We start from the raw sequence: 16,302 nt of genomic DNA on the forward strand, positions 1-16,302 counted from the left end.
ATGGGTAAGTATCTTGAGACTTTATAGGTACTTCGATGAGGCATGCCCTCTGAACTCCAGGCTCTCAAGGGACACAACACGACACACTGCCATCATGTGAACACACTGCTTCCCATGGGAAGTTGAGCTATTTTTTCACATTGAAAAAACAGTGATTAAAAACTTGGAATTTTATTAAAGTATTACCATGGTGTTCCGTGCCTTCCCTGCACACGCGTGTGCGGGCACACACACACACCACTGCAGATGAATCTCAGCAGGACATGTCTTCCCACGGATCTTCTTCGTGCACACCGTCTCAGTATTTAGCAGTGTCCTGCACACAGTGGGGACACACACACACACACACACACACACACACACACACACACCTCTCTCATGAAAAGAAATAGCTCCCATAAGGGTGAACATTCCAGTGATGGGTAATTATTCTTCTCCTAAGAATGTTTGGAGAACTGTGGGTAGAAGTGTAAGAGGCGAGGAGAGAGCTGGAAGGAGGAGAAAGGGGACAGTGGTTACCAGCAGTTCCTGAGGCTTGATGGAGTTGTCGGTGTAAATGCACAACTTCTCTGCCGTCAGGGGGATAGTCTCTTTGAGCTTGGAGGCCAGGAACATGCAGACAGCACCCAGGAGCTGAAGGTGGGTCTTCGGAGTCGGGACCCCAGCCAAGAAGCGGTCCAGGTAATTCATGGCCAAAGGGAAGACCTCCTCCTCACACTTTTGTTCCTCACAGACCTACAATGTGGGACAGAGTGGGAGGGAGGGGGGTTGAAAAGAACATCAGGAAGAGAAAAAAATGAAAAGGCATAATGTATGGGAATTACAAAAAATATTTAATTTTTTGTGGATGGGGGAGGGGGACAGTGTGATAAGAATAATAAAGATGAGGAAATTCGGGTGCATCTAAATAGCCCATCCGTGCTGGGGTATCCCCAGAAGCCTAAAAAAAAAGAAGAGAGAGAGAAAGGTGAATTAAAGATTCCAAACGCGGAGGCAAAGAAACGCGCAGCGGCGCCCGCAGCTCCACGCCGCCGCTCCCTTTGGCTCCTCACTTCTTCGCTCACTCTAACTCACTCACTCTTTTTTGGATTTCGTCATCTTTTCAAAAAATCAATAAAAATATTCTGGAGGCTCCGGGAGTCTTTTTTTTGGTCCCCGCCGGACCCCCAGACCCTTCTCTATCATTCCCGACAATTGGAAAAAATGTCCCGGGGGGTCCCCGCGGCCCAGGCGCCGCTATCTGGGGGCTGGGTGGGGAGCCGTGGGGACGGGAGGGGGAGGGCGGGGAGGAGGAAGAGCGCCGCAGCTGCGGCGGCCGCAGTCGGCGCAGGGGGGGGGACGGTTTCAAAAAATAATTAAAAATCGAGGAAATATCCTAGAAAAGCCCTTTTGGCGTGAAAACCCCCGAGAGGCCCTAGACTTCCCGAAACGGAGGTTTCGGGCGCCGGAAAGGACTGCTCCTCGACCCCCGGGGCTTTAGATCCCGAGGGGAAACTCGAAGGGGTGAGAGCCGTGGCGGGAGTGTCCGGCTGCGGCCCACAAGGGCAGAGACTCGGGGACTCCGGGACGAGCTGGGGGGAGACGGGGACCTGGGCGCCGCCTCAGAGAGGCAGGGGGCCCAGATCTCTCCTTTCGGGGTGCCCCGATATCCCCCGACACACACCACCTCCTCCCCTTCCTACCCCACCCAAATCTCCGCGCGGAGGGAACTGGCGAGCCAAACCGTAAGTAACCGCGGGGAAATGGGGGCTGGGGGCGAGGGCGCGAGGGGCAGCGGAGCCGCGGCGATAACGGGGTGCGAGGGGAGCGGCGATGCTGCCTCGCCTTTCCAACCAGAGTTTTGCAAAGCAACATGGCGAAAACACGGCAGGTCCAGAGCCGTGCATACGTGGGCACACGGCTGACTCTCGGCAGAGATTTGGAGCAAGAGTAAAGATCTGCTTCGCTTGGGTTCCCCTAAAACACGCGTTTTCTTCAGTGTGACTCCCAGGGCTCCTCAACTCCCTCCTCTTCTCCTCCGCCCTGCTCCCTCCCCTCCCCCCCGAAGTGCCAACGCGGAGTCGCGACCACATGCGGGGACCTGGGGCTAGCACGAACACGCTCTGGCCTTTAGGGGGGCTGCTTTTTTATTTTCCTGGTTCCCGATTTCACGGTCCTACTCCCTTCTTCACTGCCCTGAAAGCAACCGCGGCTCCGCAAAGGACAGGTCGGAATGAGGGTGGGAAGAAGCCGCCACTTGCGGGCACACGCGCTCGAGATGCTCCCCCACCCCCGCCCCAGGACAGCCTCGTTTCTCTCGGATTTTCCTCCTTCCCCCCCCCCCCCCAGTTAATCTTGGGTCCTGCGAGGGACAGAAATAAAGCCACGCGTCTCGCTAAAGGGCGCGGGGTATCCTCGGACACAGGAAAAGGGAGGCGCTCACGGTGGCTGTCGCTCTCCCAGCTTTAGGGTCCCTATGTCGAGGGCGGGGGCGAGAATGCGGGTGGGAACAGACACAGCGTCCGTCAGCGGACCTACCTCCAGCATCCAGGTGGCCACCATCCTGCGCATGTAGGGCTGGATGTCCTTCTGCACGCACTTGAAGTAGGAGCACTGGGGCAGGTAGCGCTCCTCGATGGTGAGCAAGTTCTGCAAAACGCGGTCGTCGTGCAGCAGGTTGCCGTCGGGCACGGCCCTGCGGACACGGTCCATCTCGCAGCACAGCAGCTCCATGGCCAGCGGGTGACTACTCAGTCCCCTGCTCTCTTCGGACTGGAAAAGTTTTTTGGAGGGGGGAGGGGAAAGGGTTCCCCTGACCTCCTTCCTTTGGCTAATTAAGGCTTTCGGGGCAAAGTGAAGGGCGGAGAAGGGAAGCAGGAGGGAAAGAGACGAGCGGCGGGAGAGGAGAGCCGCGGGGTCCGCTGACTCTGCCTGCCCTCCCCTCCAGACAGCCTCGCTCTCCCCAGCTCGCTCTCCTCTTCTGCTCTGCGAGGCAGTGACGCAAACTGGATGGGCAGCTCTCCTCCCTCTAGCCGCGCTCCCCTCTCTGGTTCCTCCTCCTCTTGCCTCCTCTCACGTCCCTCCCCTCCTCCTTTCAATCTCTCCCTCCCTCCCTCCCTCCCTCCCTCTTTCCCCTCTTGTTATTAAGGAGAACAGCAGCTGGCCCGACCTAACTTCAAACGCGGTCCCCCGCTCCCCACCCCCACCCCTCTCCTTGCTCTCCGAGGCCGTCTCCCTCCATCCAGCCTCGCATGCCAGGGGCCCCGGGTAGGGAAACCCACAAAAAACATCGATTCTTATTTATTCCCTTTAATTTCTCACACTGTGTAGATGCTTCATAGCAAAATACGACCCTCCAACACGGGCTTCTTCAAAGCTCATCCTGTTACTCTTGCTCTTGTACTGAAGGTCCAGGACTGATGGGCATTTTACTTGAAGATGGGGGCGGGCTCAACTTAGAAATAGATCTCTCTTAAGAGAAATAAGGAGTGCGATTGTAGAAAATTGCAACCTCGCATACCCAGAGATAAAAGTCGTATCCTGAAATTTATGTTCCTGACCATTTCGAAAAGCCCAATTAAAGGGACTAGAAACCGTCCTCCCAGCACCCCCGCCCCCCCCGCCCACGCAAGGAGTGTGCAGAGAGGAAGAAGAGGAAGGGGGGCGTGATGGGAGGGAGGAGGCGGCTGCTCCGACGTGGTAGAATGTGTCCCTGGGCGGGCTGAAACCGCCCAGTTCTGGGGGGCGCCACGGGCGCCATGGGGAGACCCGGCGGGGCGCCCGGAGCTGCCGCAGGCTGGGGGCAGGGCGGTCAGCAGTTCCTCCGCGGCCAGCGGCCACGCAGGAAAAGCCCGCTTCCTCGCCCCTGCATCTGCTGACAAGCCGCCCGAAGTGTCTGCGCCCAGCGTGGCCACACTGATACAGCTTTCTAGGAAATAGCCCGGGGGGGAGGGAGGGGAGGGGTGGCGAGGGAGGGATTAGGTTTGGCTCCCCCCCCCCCCCCCGCAGGAACGCCACCCGTCCCTTTTCTCTGGGGCCCCCGACTTCCACCCAGGGCCCTGCGTTTGTATCCTTGCCGACCCCTGGAGTTCACGCTTCGCTTGCCAACTAGGCTTTCTCCCGGGGAGCCGGACCGCGGTGGAGACGCTGGCCGCGTGGTCGGCTGTGACACGTGCTCGTACACATCCCCGGGTCAAGGCTGCTTTCTCAGGGGATACGGTGGCCTTTCCTCACCTCCTTCCTCTAGCCACCCCACACCCTGCCTCTCGGTGTCGTTCCCCTTCGGAAGGAAGGGGAGTGAGCCCAGCGCCCCAGTGTGTTGGCTCGGCCGGCACGTGCAGCGAGCATGACGTGGTTCGGGGCTCTGGACACAGTGAGGTTAGCGGAGCGCCTCCTTCACCGAGAACTGGGGCCCGGAGCGGGGTGTGGACAGCAAGTGCGGGGGCGGGCTGCTGGGCGAGCAGCTCCCTCAGTGCCCCGAGAGGAGGGGGGCGGAACAGAGCAGGCGGGGAGTGAATAAACCAGAGGTGCTCCGCTTAACTCTGGCCCCGGGGCCAGCCTCTAAAAGAGGGTGGGGCGGAAGGGGTGGGGGTGGGGGGGTGGGGATATCGCTTTAAAAGGGTGAGTAAGAGTTTGGGGCGCCGTCTCCCCTCCCTCTATTTGCATAGCCAATGGCTCTGGGGCTCCTGCTACTGCGCGCTGATTGTTACCGGGCAGATTACTTTTTTTCTTTTCTTTTTTTTTCTTTTTCTTTTTTTTTTTTTTTACTTTTTTTCTTTCTTTATTTCTTTTCTTTCTTTATTTCTTTTTCTTTCTTTTTTTTTTTTTTAGTAGGACGAGTTCCCTGCTACATCAAAAGGAAGCCAAAGCAAGGCGGAAGGAGAGCGGGGACAGGCGGGCGAGGCTGGGGAGAGGCCGGGCGCCTCCGACCTTATCAATAGCCGCGGGAATTAGCGTCCGATCTGTTGTATAGAAAGAAAGGGGAGGGAAGAGGCTGGTGAGGAAAATGGCTAATTGCTGAGGAAGCCATTCGCTTTCAGAAAGTAAAAAAGCTCAATGAAAAACCCAAATTGCAAACTTAAAGTGAAACCCTCTGGGATGACGAACGCAAAGCGACGACACGCGGGTTGAGTACAGTGTCCCTCGGAGTAGGGTTGGTCCCTAACAATCACCTATTGATTTCACTCAGCTTGGACTTCCCGGCTCAAGCTTTTAAGTCACTCTGGGTAAATACATTAAGTTACATTCTAAGACCCCCATAAAGGAAATACTCAAAGTTAACCTCAGCCACCTTTGAATGGATCAAAGAAAGCTGCTGGTGGGTGGGGGCGTGAGAGAGGTATTTTTAAAGTATAAATCTGCCCCCAACAGGCAAGGACAGAAGTTTCCAGCCTCTTGAAAACTGACCGGCGCGGTCCCCTCTCCACCTCCCTGCGGGGACAGCGTCCGCAGCCCAGGGTCCCCTGGAGGGGGGCAGGGAAGAGGCGGGTGGTCGTCCTCTGGGCCTCGCCGACTCTGTGGAGAAAGCCTGGGTGGCGAGCCCTCCAGTCCCTGGCCCTCTCGCCTTCCCTCCGCCCCTACCCCTACCCCTACCCCAGTCTGGCTTTGCAGAGAAAATTCCGTTGGGGAGCGGGGCGGGGGCAGAGGTGGCTGAGAAGGGGAGGAGCGCGGGTGGCCTCCCCCTTCTTAATTCACTGAGACCCACGAGTTCCGCCGCTTCCCGCGCGGCGGGCTCGCCTCGCCGAGTTCCCCCAATCACTTCCCCTTCCTATCACAGGCTGCTCCCGAACACCAGCTTCGCCCGGCAGCAGCCCCCAGCCCCGCGTCAGTCTCCGGCGCGTTGGGTGGGGTGCGACCGGGTGCAGGGGTGGCAGGAATGTCTCCGGGAGGCTTGGACTGGAAACCGAGTACTCCCTTCTGGTCGCAACTCCGACCATGTGTTAAAACCTTAATTTTTCTGCGTAAAAAGCACTCCACCTCGCAAGCGGGGGGGGGGGTAGTGGAATACACGTTGCCTCCTCGGCAAAAGTGCGCGTTTTCTTTGAGTGTAGACCTACGTTTAGAGAAAAACCAAGCGCTTGTGCTGTGGCTTTGAGGTAAAAACTGGAGGGGGAAGGGATAGGGAGGAGGAAGAAAGAAACAAAAAAAGAATGTTGGTTCTTCCTCATCCCTTTTTCACCCCTCACGGGGAAAAAAAATATCCTGCCCTTTGTAGTATCCATGATAAATATGAGTGAAAGCAATTTTAATTGGATTTTTATTCCCTCCCTTGCCGACTCCCCACTCCTTACTCTTTGCATTTTGGAGTTTCAGTTGGAAAGTGTACAAAACCCTGTAGGTGCAGGGTGCAGCCGGGTGTTGGGTGTTTATAGGCACATTTCTGCAGGAACTTGCAACGTTATGCGCATATACTCCTAACCTCACCTGGCGGATGCCGCCCAGCCAGGTGATCCCGCCATCGCCTCCAAGCTTCAGAGTCGCGGGAGTTCGAGTCCCGCCGCCTCTGTGTCCGGCCTCTCAGGCCAACATGGGGGTGGGGAGTGAGTTCAGGCGCAGGAATGGGGGCCCTTGCCTTCCCCGACCTCCTCCGAAGAGTAGAACTGTGTATGTGTTTCTCCTTCGAGGGATGGATGCTCAGACAACCCGAACCGAAAGCCCGACGGTTACAGAAAAAGTACATGGCGACGTATGTCAGTCCCGGCTTCGCGGTCCTGGAATTCGGGGAGGAACAGGGAACAGAACGAGGGTTGCGGGGCGGGAGGTGCACAATAAGAAGAAAGTGAGAGCAAAGTAGGAAAAAAACGTGCCAGAGAAAAAGAGGGAGAGGTCGGTAACCCGCGCGGGGGAAGGCGGGTGGGCAGGAACGCGCCGGCGGGAGTCGTCCCCAAGCCCGGACCTCGCGGCTTTAGGGGGACGCGGGCTTCCCGCCGCCGCCCGCCGCGTCCCCGGGGCGCCCAGGGGGGCACGCGCGGCGCGCGGCGGCTCGGGCCCGGGCTTCGCGCGTGGGGCGGCAGATGCGACGCGCGTGGGGCGGGAGGGATCGCGCCTGCGTCCGTTCGCCCACCTAGCATCTTTCTTTCCTCCCTTGCGAAGATAAAAAAGTAAAAAGACCCGAACTTCCCCCTCTTCCTGTCTGATTCAGATGCACGACACGCCTCGCGCGGCTGAAAATAGCTCTGGAAATGCATCGGCTTTATAAAAGTTAATTTCCCCGCACGACGAGGGGCGGGGGGCGCCCGGCCCGCGGCGCCAGCCGGGCCCTGCCTCCCGGGAGGAAGAGGAACCGGCCTGCGCGGCCCCTCGGGCGCCCCGGGAGGGGGCCTCCGGGCGGCGGAGTCGCGCCTCCGCTCCGGGAGCCACCACGCGGCTTTTTCGCGGAATTTTGACGTCACCCACACGTGGGGGAAGGGGCTGGGAGAGCCGGAGGAAGCGGCGGGGGAGGGGGCGGCGGGCGGGAGCGGGCCGGGCGCGGCCGCGGGTGCGGGGCCGCGGGGGGCGCACCGGACTCGCGGGCGCGGCGGGCGTGCTGGCCCTGCCCCAGACCCCGGCCCCTGCCGTCTCCGCCCCCACAGGGTTGGTTTGTTTGTTTATGTGCTTGACTTTGAAATCCCAAGCAGCTCCGGACCCGAAAAAGGTGTATTTCTTTGGTTTGGGGTCCAGTTCCGCTCGGTAGCGACAGTAGCCCGAGTGTCGCGGTTGCTGGTCGCTGCGCCCCGCCACCCGGCCTCTACCTTCTGCCCCGTGAGGGGCCGCGAACGCGTCTCGGCCCCGGGCCGGGCGCGCGTCGGTGACTTTTACACCAGGAGCGTTTCACGCGAGACCAGTTCCTCCCCGCTGCCCGCCCCATTCACTGTTTAAATACCAGCTGAGTTGGTGGACGCCGAGATAGTGACGTGAAAGGTCTGTCCTCCGAGGACGGGTGTGAGCACACTCACGCCACTCTGGCTCTGTGAGGAGCAAATTCGTCCACAAACAGGCTCGTGCAAAGCGCCCCACGCCCAGACGGGCAGAGTGCAGGGGCTCCGCTCCCGCTCCGCAGGGCCGCGTGGCCGTCCGGGGCCGGACGGGGAACCTCCGAGCCTGCGATGGCTGAGAGCTGCATCTGCAGAGTGAGCCCACGCACCTTCGTTTCTCTTAAACTTGGGCAGAGTTTTTAATCTTCCAATCTAGAGGGTACTATCTGAAATGCCATTTTAAAACCCACAGTAGCAATTCTAAGATTATGCTGAAATTTACGAGTGGGAATTTTGCGAGAAAAACAGTAACCGTGAACTGGCTTTTAGGAGATAAAGAAATTGTGGCAAGAGTCAGATGTGGAAAGCTAGAGGCTTCTTTGAAAATGTGGATTTGAGTTGGAATTATTTGTTTCAAATGTTAAGAAAAAGCTTTCTGTTAGAATCAGATTTCAAGTGTGGAAATACTTCTTTTCTACGATGACAGTTTGGTTATGAGCAGTACTTTCTTCCTTCATTTTAACAGTCACTCTGTTTTTAACCTATTATTTACTTGTTTTTCGTTTAATGGTTGCTGATCTAACCCAACTGGCTTTGTTGTGTCTCTTCTGAAAAAGAAAGTTAAAATTAATAAAAATGTCAACACTTGCTGTGGATGAAGTGAATTTGAGTGCTTGCTTTATGGTGCCTGATTTGATGGACCCTTGGTTCATGTGTACAAAGATAGGAAAAAAGGTAAATTATTGAAGAAAAAAAGAACTGGAACCAAAGGAAGTATTTAAATTTTAGGAGCAAAAAGACAAGTGTCCTTTAAATTTTGCTCCTGCCTAATTTCAGACATTTAAGTTGTGGGAGGTCAAGTTAGAACTTTGTAGATCTGAATTCTTAGTAAAATGTCAAGACTACCCCAATCAGAATTTTTTTTGAGCAATGGTCATATTTTGTTTGTTTTTTTTAAAACACTTTAATTTCGTCAAAGCTCAAACACTCATTTCCCTTTAAAATGTCCACTTTCTTAGTATGATTGAATATTCTTTCAATTTCATGGTTTTATACAACTCTGTATCAGTTACAACCAAATCAAAGTGATATAAAATATTTCTAGTAAATGTTCCTCATTTTATATTGTATTTTTCTATCTCTAAACACAAGGATTGCCAGCATCTATTAGTACAGTCTGTAACATAATTCTACAACATGCTGAATTCATATTCTCCAAATATTTAAAAACTAATTAACAAAAACTGGAGAAATAGTTTTCTTGTTTAGGCTTTTTCCCCCCTTGTTTAGGCAATTATCAGGAGGCAGATTGAAAATTTTTCTAAAGTTATTTTCTTGGTGGTCTTTTGTTGGCATTGAAAGGAATGAGTTTTGAAATGTGAAACAGGTTGTTTTTAAAGTTGTATGATCATCAAAATGTGCACCTCTAGAGAGAGATTTCTTTCTATTTTAGGATTAACCTGAAAGCAGGCAGTTTGTATAAGTATGCTAGACAATCCAAACTAAGTTGGATTTCGACTCTTAGGAAGAATGCATTTCCTCTTTGCTCAGCCTAAAGTAAGGGCATCTGCTCTTACATAAACTTGAAGTAAAGTGTGTGCCTATGCTTTATGTAAATAACTTTAAAAAGCACATACCCAGAGCTGACGGGGTTTTGTGGAACATGAAATTAGAGCAAAAAATTCTAATTTATTTCTGCTGTTAGCCATCTCATACCACATTCTCATTGTGGTCCCATTGGTGGTCCCATTAGTTGGTCTAAACCAAATAATTCTTTCCTTGTGATATATAGAGGCAAGTTCCTTCAAACCCTATTTAATAATGATGACGACGTTGGTGATGATGATGATAATTCCTCTTTCTCTTCTTTTTTCCAGTGAGTGTGTATGTGAGCCTTCACTTTATTTTTCTTTAAAAATTGTCATCGAATTGTTAAGAAATTACAGATTCTAAAGTCAGATTTTCGTCCTGGAAAATAACACCAAAAGCACTAAATTTTTGTGTATTCGAAAATAAACAGTCACCAAAATTTAACATAACCTATTGCTTAGGTGAAGAAAAAAGCACCCAGGATTAAAAAAACAAAAACAAAAGACTTTCTTTGCCTAACTTCCAAATTCTTTCCTTCATAGTGCCCACATATGTTTCCGCTTTTGAGAGCAGCTAGTTCATCAAGCAAATGCAAACCCGGGACCCAGACTCTTTCCTAGTGTCAAGGAAAATGTCTGAAGCAAATGGTCTGGGTTAGTTTACATAAGGTTTCAGGTGAAGTGTCTTACATCTGGCATCCCATGGATGCAAGTTTTTGCAGGATCATGAAACATTATTTTTAAAAAATATATTTTGAGAGAGCAGTCTCTATCAGAGGTTAAATGTGTGCAGGCCATTTTGTGTGAGGGTCTCCCTGAAATCATTTAAACTCAGGAAATTTAGTTGTTTCAAGGAGCAGCACAAGAGATCTCTTTGGTATGATTCCAATTAACTGGTAAATAGCAAGTTTTTCTACCCCCTGCTTCTGAAGATATAGTCTTCTAATGTTACCCTTTTTGAATAAAATGGTATATCTAATGTAAAATTTCCCTAACAGAATGCTGAACAAGGCTTAAATTTACTTGCCTTTGTACAAGAAAAGTTCATAAAATTACTCTTTATAGTGTAATTACCAGCAATTTTATGTCATCTAGCAAATGATTTAAGTCAGTCGGTAATGGCACTCCAGTGAAATTTGCTCCACTTGGGATGAAAACCATACTTACCTTAAGAAATCAAAGTCTGACTTTTCGTTTAGACAAGTGAGACTTTACCTAGGCTACTTGTAAGTCCCAATGAGTGGAGATCTTTTAGATTTAGGAAAGCCTTATTCTCTACCATAGATTAGATACAGTCATGTTTGGAAAAAGGAGAGTACACTGTAGAACCTCATGACATTTTGACCAGTCATAGAATATGCCTTCTGTGTCTGCGAGTCTGTGGTTGAAATTCTATACAGTATTCACCGGGGTTGTTCATGCTGAGCAATCGCATATGTGTTCAAGTGATAGCATCACAGGTCTGTACATAGACCCTGCAGAGCACACCGAGGGCATGCTTCCGATCTGTGAGGTAGAATCTAAATGGTTTTAACGGAGGAGTCAAATACAGTACACTGAGATTTCTGTACTTCAGAAATGCCCTTGGCTTTTGTGATTTATTCATTAAATTATTTGTTAAGAATGGAGTGTTCAGCATGTGCCAAGCAGTGTGCGAGGCATGGCTGTGTAGAGGGCACATAGTTAGATACCCAATGAGTGTTTTAAAAGGCAGGCAGGAAGGAAAAGAGTTGAATACCACAGTCCCTGTCCCTAAGAAGCATATTGTTTAGTGATTAAATATGGCAAAGAATTAATATTCCATAAGCAAATGCTGAAAAATCACAAAGAACAGAGAACAAGGGCATAGAGTGAAATGGCATGTTTTATCCATGTTATACAGCCTACCTCACACCAGGGACATGGACGTTTACCTGTTCTTCAGAACTAGTCCGATGAAGTAATTATTACTTGGTTTACATAGTGTTTTTATTATGTTCTTAAATTATGTCCTTAATTCGTTTATAATCCATTGGAACTACCAGTTGGCTGAATGTCTGGGTCACGTATTTGGGGTTATTAGTGCTTTTAAAGTCGCCAAAGATAGAGCAGCTTTCTTAGTTCACCATTTTGAGAACATTCCTTTCTTTGAGTAGCTGTATTTCCGAGAGCATCTGTTTCTTGTCTGAATGAGCCCACCCTGAATCTGACAGGGTATTGATTAGTGTTTCACTCCTTTGGTTAGGGAAGCTAATGTCATAGTAGCTCATTTACTTGTCCTGGGTCACCCAGACATTGGCAGAGCAGAACATAGACCACTGATTATTAGTCTGGATGTCTCTTAAAATTGATGCAGAAAATACTGCCCTTGTCGATGGCACCACCTTGGTGAAGTAAATGGTAATAGGCTAGAAGTCAGAATACTTGCACTCCAGTTCCTACCCTACCACCAGCCAGCACTGCAACCAGGGGGTCACTTGGACATTTTTATTTCTGAAGTTCCTTATCTACGAAATTTAGCTAGCTGTACTAAAAGACATTAATTTCCCTTTCAGCTCTACTTTTCTAACATTCCAAATGGCTTTATCAATATCATCATAAAAATACAAATCATATCTTACAGCATCTTTAATATATTTTATGTTTTACATAACATTTCTTAAATTGCAGATTTAGGTATATTCTCACTCCCTAGGTATCTGGGAGATATTAATTCATCATAGGTTGCAACCTTTTAAATTCAGTCTCTTCTGTAGACAGACACGATGCACACTGTCAGATGAAGGAGAAGGCTGTTTCCCTTACCCTAAGTCAATAGAATAGGATGGCAGTTTTCAAAATTACATGGAATCTACAAAGATGTGGAATATATCACTGTTCCAGGTTGCTTAAGTTAATCCCAGCACAGAAGTCAGACTTACCGAATGCCTATTTCTATACCTCAAACACAGCCCCCATCAGAGCACACATAGACATTCAATTTTGAATGGCCCCTACTTTGCAGATCCTTCTTTAGGTGACTAAGTGACAGTTCAGAGCATTGTGGGACTCACGAAAGTCATGGAGCATCAGATGGATCTTTTGGTGAAAACGAAATAAAGCAAATTTCCTAGAGTTGCAACTTTAGACAAGATGTCCCTGCTTGCTTTCTGGCATGTTCTAGGCACCAGGGACAGTGCAGCTTTCTGCTGTGCCCACTGTTCTTCCCCACTTTCATTACTTTCAATGTGTGAGGAGCTGCATGTATTGGGGTCCTTTGTACTCTGATAAAATTCACTTAGATATAAATTATTTCCTTTATAAATTTGTGTTTATAGTCATGTTTTCTTCTTAAAGTGTGACTACTGAAAAAGAGAAAATTGTAGTAATTAGTAAACGATTACATTTGGGGTAGATTCTAGATAGTGTCCTATATAATGTTTTGAAAAGTATGGTGTATGGTGTGTGGAGAGAGCATTAGACTTAGGATCAGGGAAGTTGGTTCTAGTTCCTGCTATGCCACAAGCTGGGGGCAAGATCTGTATGAGAACACAACCCTTTAGGCTTGTAAAGGAATCCCATGGTTCTCCCAGTGCATAGCCCTGTCTATCACAGAGGAACCCTGTTAGAACATCCCTAAAGGTGATGTCTTTGCTCAAATATTTCTACTGATGAAGAACTTGTGTCTTATGAGGTAACCTCATTGTCTATCAATTCTAAGCCTGTGTGTTTTGTTCTTAGATTGAACAGGATGCTTTATCTGCATCTAAATTTAGCAATACTGCTGTCTGCTTACCATTGGTGGGCCTTGAGCTAGGTCCCTTGCCTTAGAGGATCTTCCCAAGAACTATGTGCCATTAAGACCCTGGAGGCAGGAAGGTTAAATAACTTACTAAAGGTCACTTACTAAAGGGCTATTTAAGGGCCCCCCAATTCCTGCTTCTTGGCAATTTCTGCCCAGAAATGTTGTCTCTGGCTGCTGATACAAGGCAGAAGTAGCCATCTCCCTCACTGATGCTGACAGTTGGTCGAATATTTGAGGATGCCATCCCCTCATCCTTCTCCCCCAGGCTGGCCTACCCTTTCTCATCAGCCATTCAGTCGGACACCAGCCCTTCACTAGCAGGCCACCCTCCTATAGATCCCGAAGAGTTCATTGATATCCACCTTAAAGTGTGGCCCTTCTTAATGTGAGGCTAATGAGAAAACAACTAGGGACAACTTAAGGAACCTTCAGACAATCAAGGTGGTTACAGCAAGACAAACGAGGCCCATGGACCTTCCCTCACCCTGCATTCCTGGAACAAAGCATCCCCCAGTACCATGGAAGATTTACCTGTCTAGACAGGAAATATAAAATGTTTATCCCATCTTTTGGAGGCTGCTTTTATTAATAAAACCCCAAATTGCACCCCCTTTTCTCAACTATGCGTTGAGTGAATTAAACTGTGCATGATCTTTCCTTATCTGTGTTCTGTGGCACTGAGGAACAAAATGAGTGTCTCTGATAAAACATTAGAAGGAGGCATATTTCAGCTCGTATCATGAGCTTTCTCTGCAAAACATCCCAATGCAGCAAGAGGTGCCCTTCAGTGATCAATAAAGCACCAGGAAACCCACTAGGGATGTTGAGAGGGTATTGATGAGTCAGTATTTTTCTTTGACCTTTGGTTTTCTCATCTGTAAAATGGGAATATATCTACCTAGCAGAGTTGTTGTAAGGAATACAGGTTTGTAATGTGCTTAGCACAGTGTCCTAGTAGTAAAGTAGTGTTGGGGACTGCTCTGCCTGGTTTCAGGAATTGTAACTACCCCCCCATGGCTAAGAATGAGTGAGTGCTGAGCCACAGGAGACAGGCTTGTCTCTGGTACGGAATGCTGTCTCAGTTTCCTCCCCTTGCCCCAAAGCATGGTCAGAAGTCAGTGACGGGTAAGACTCCTCATAGGAGCGGCAACCTAAGCCAGACTCGATCACTTGGGAGGCAATAATGGAAGTACTTAGGGGGCTGGGACAAAGAGGGAACAATGGACCCTTGTCCCCCGGCTATGTGACATAGCCTGAGTCCCCATGTCCTCTGGGAGAAGCGCTTCCTGGCTCTAATCCACTTAAGCCTAAAAACCTGTGTGGGGAGAGGTGCAGCTCCTTGCTATGCTAGAGCAGTATCTGGGGAGAAATCTGGCATGAGAAAGAATTCCTAAAGATCCTGTGAAACCTGCTTTGCTAAGAGTGCTTTCATTCATATGTTAAGGGTCTGAGCAGGAAATGAGTATGTCTTCCAAAGTTTCTGCAAACCCCCTTTCCTGACAGACACTGACTCAGACTAAGCCCTCAGAATTCTTTGAAATGTTATCTACCGTTTGATCCTTGCCGCCCTGTATTCCTGTGCATTACAATCCAATAAAAACCCCTTGAGGAAGGGGCTTCCAGCCTTTTTCCTCTGGTAGATTGGCCACCTCTCCTCCCCAAGCAGATCATGTCTTGGTAGTGTTTACTTTCATCTGTGGCAGACGGGGGGACTTGAGGGCAAAGTCGCCCCCACACAGTAGGCCCTTAAAGACAGATAAGTGGGGTTTATTGTTTTCATTAAACTCTATTGGTTGTGTTCTCTCAGCTCTAGGACTTCATGAAATTATTAATGCATTTCAAATACTGTATGAAAGTGTCAACATTTCTGTACAGATCTCAGCTGTGGGATGTCTCCACAGCCATGGGTCTATCACTCAGCAGCTGCAGCTAACATGGTTTAATCTCATACCAGTCTATTCTAAATCTCCAGATTACATTGTCCCCAGAGAGACTTGTAATAAGAGGTAATCTGAGTAGAGGGGACAGGGGAAAACCCACTCGCACAATTCCAGAAGTAGAAGAAACATTACACATTGAATCCTTGTTTACCAGAGTGGGCAGTTGGCACATGGAGGCCTATTTCGTATTTTAATAGTTTGAGGTTTATTTTAAAGGGTATTAGAAAAAATGCAACATATCAAACTTATAATTTTACAAATGTTATAATGGTCTTTAAGTTTTAAAAAGGCATCAATTTTTAAAAATTGAGTTGAAGTGCTAGATAGCTATAGTTTCTAAAAATCAGGAAGGAAATATGTAAATATTAAAATTTGTAAAATAAACTCCAATTTTTTCCTAGAAAACTAGGAGTCAGACACCTGCGCCCACACTTGCACACCTGGCAGTGGTGGCGTGAGAATGTCCTGGAACCAAAGAAACTGAGTCCCGGCAGGAATTCTTTTCGTTTCCACTATATCGTTACAATCTCTCTCTTCTCCCGGTTTCTCCTGTCAATATTATATTCTATTTCACAAATGCATTCTCTTCTCTTAATAGCCCTAGATACTTCTTTATTATTATTATTATTATTATTATTATTATTATTATTATTTTCAGATCACTTTATTGAGGTATGGTTAACATACAAACAGATCTACATATTTATTCTGCATAAGTTGATTAAAAATTTTTCTTTTTTAAAAAGTATATTTTATTGATTACACTATTACAGTTGTCCCATTTTTTCTCCCCTTTCTCCTCTTCACCCTGCACCCCCTCCCGCCAGCACTCCCCCCACCTTAGTTCATGCCCATTGGTTGTACATATGAGTTCTTTGGCTTCTCCATTTCCCGTACTGTTCTTAATCACCTCCTGTCTATTTCGTACTTATCATTTATGCTTCTTATTCCCTGCACTTTTTCCCCTTCTCCCCACACCGCCTCCCCACTGATATCCCTTCTTTACAGTGATTTTGTTCCTGTTCTAGTTGTGTGCTTAAGTTTTTGTTTGTTTGTTTGTTTGTTTGTTTGTTTTAGGT

The 16,302-nt window shown here is 48.9% G+C and overlaps 1 protein-coding gene across 1 annotated transcript in view; it reads right to left on the minus strand.

Moving 5' to 3' along the window:
- The window catches only part of CCND2 (cyclin D2), a 28,828-nt gene extending 25,819 nt beyond the window's left edge, over positions 1-3,009 (minus strand). Inside the window, exons 1-2 of the mRNA XM_037152889.2 lie at positions 2,518-3,009; positions 520-735 (exon numbers count right to left, since the gene is read on the minus strand). Of these exons, the coding sequence (XP_037008784.1) occupies positions 520-735; positions 2,518-2,712 (411 nt within the window). The 5' untranslated portion in view covers positions 2,713-3,009. The remainder of the gene's footprint in view (positions 1-519; positions 736-2,517) is intronic.
- Between the last annotated feature and the right edge of the window lie 13,293 nt (positions 3,010-16,302).

The sequence above is a fragment of the Artibeus jamaicensis genome, unplaced genomic scaffold (assembly GCF_021234435.1).
Source record: "Artibeus jamaicensis isolate MK-2021 breed Jamaican fruit bat unplaced genomic scaffold, CSHL_Jam_final contig_1028, whole genome shotgun sequence".
NCBI lineage: Eukaryota > Metazoa > Chordata > Mammalia > Chiroptera > Phyllostomidae > Artibeus > Artibeus jamaicensis.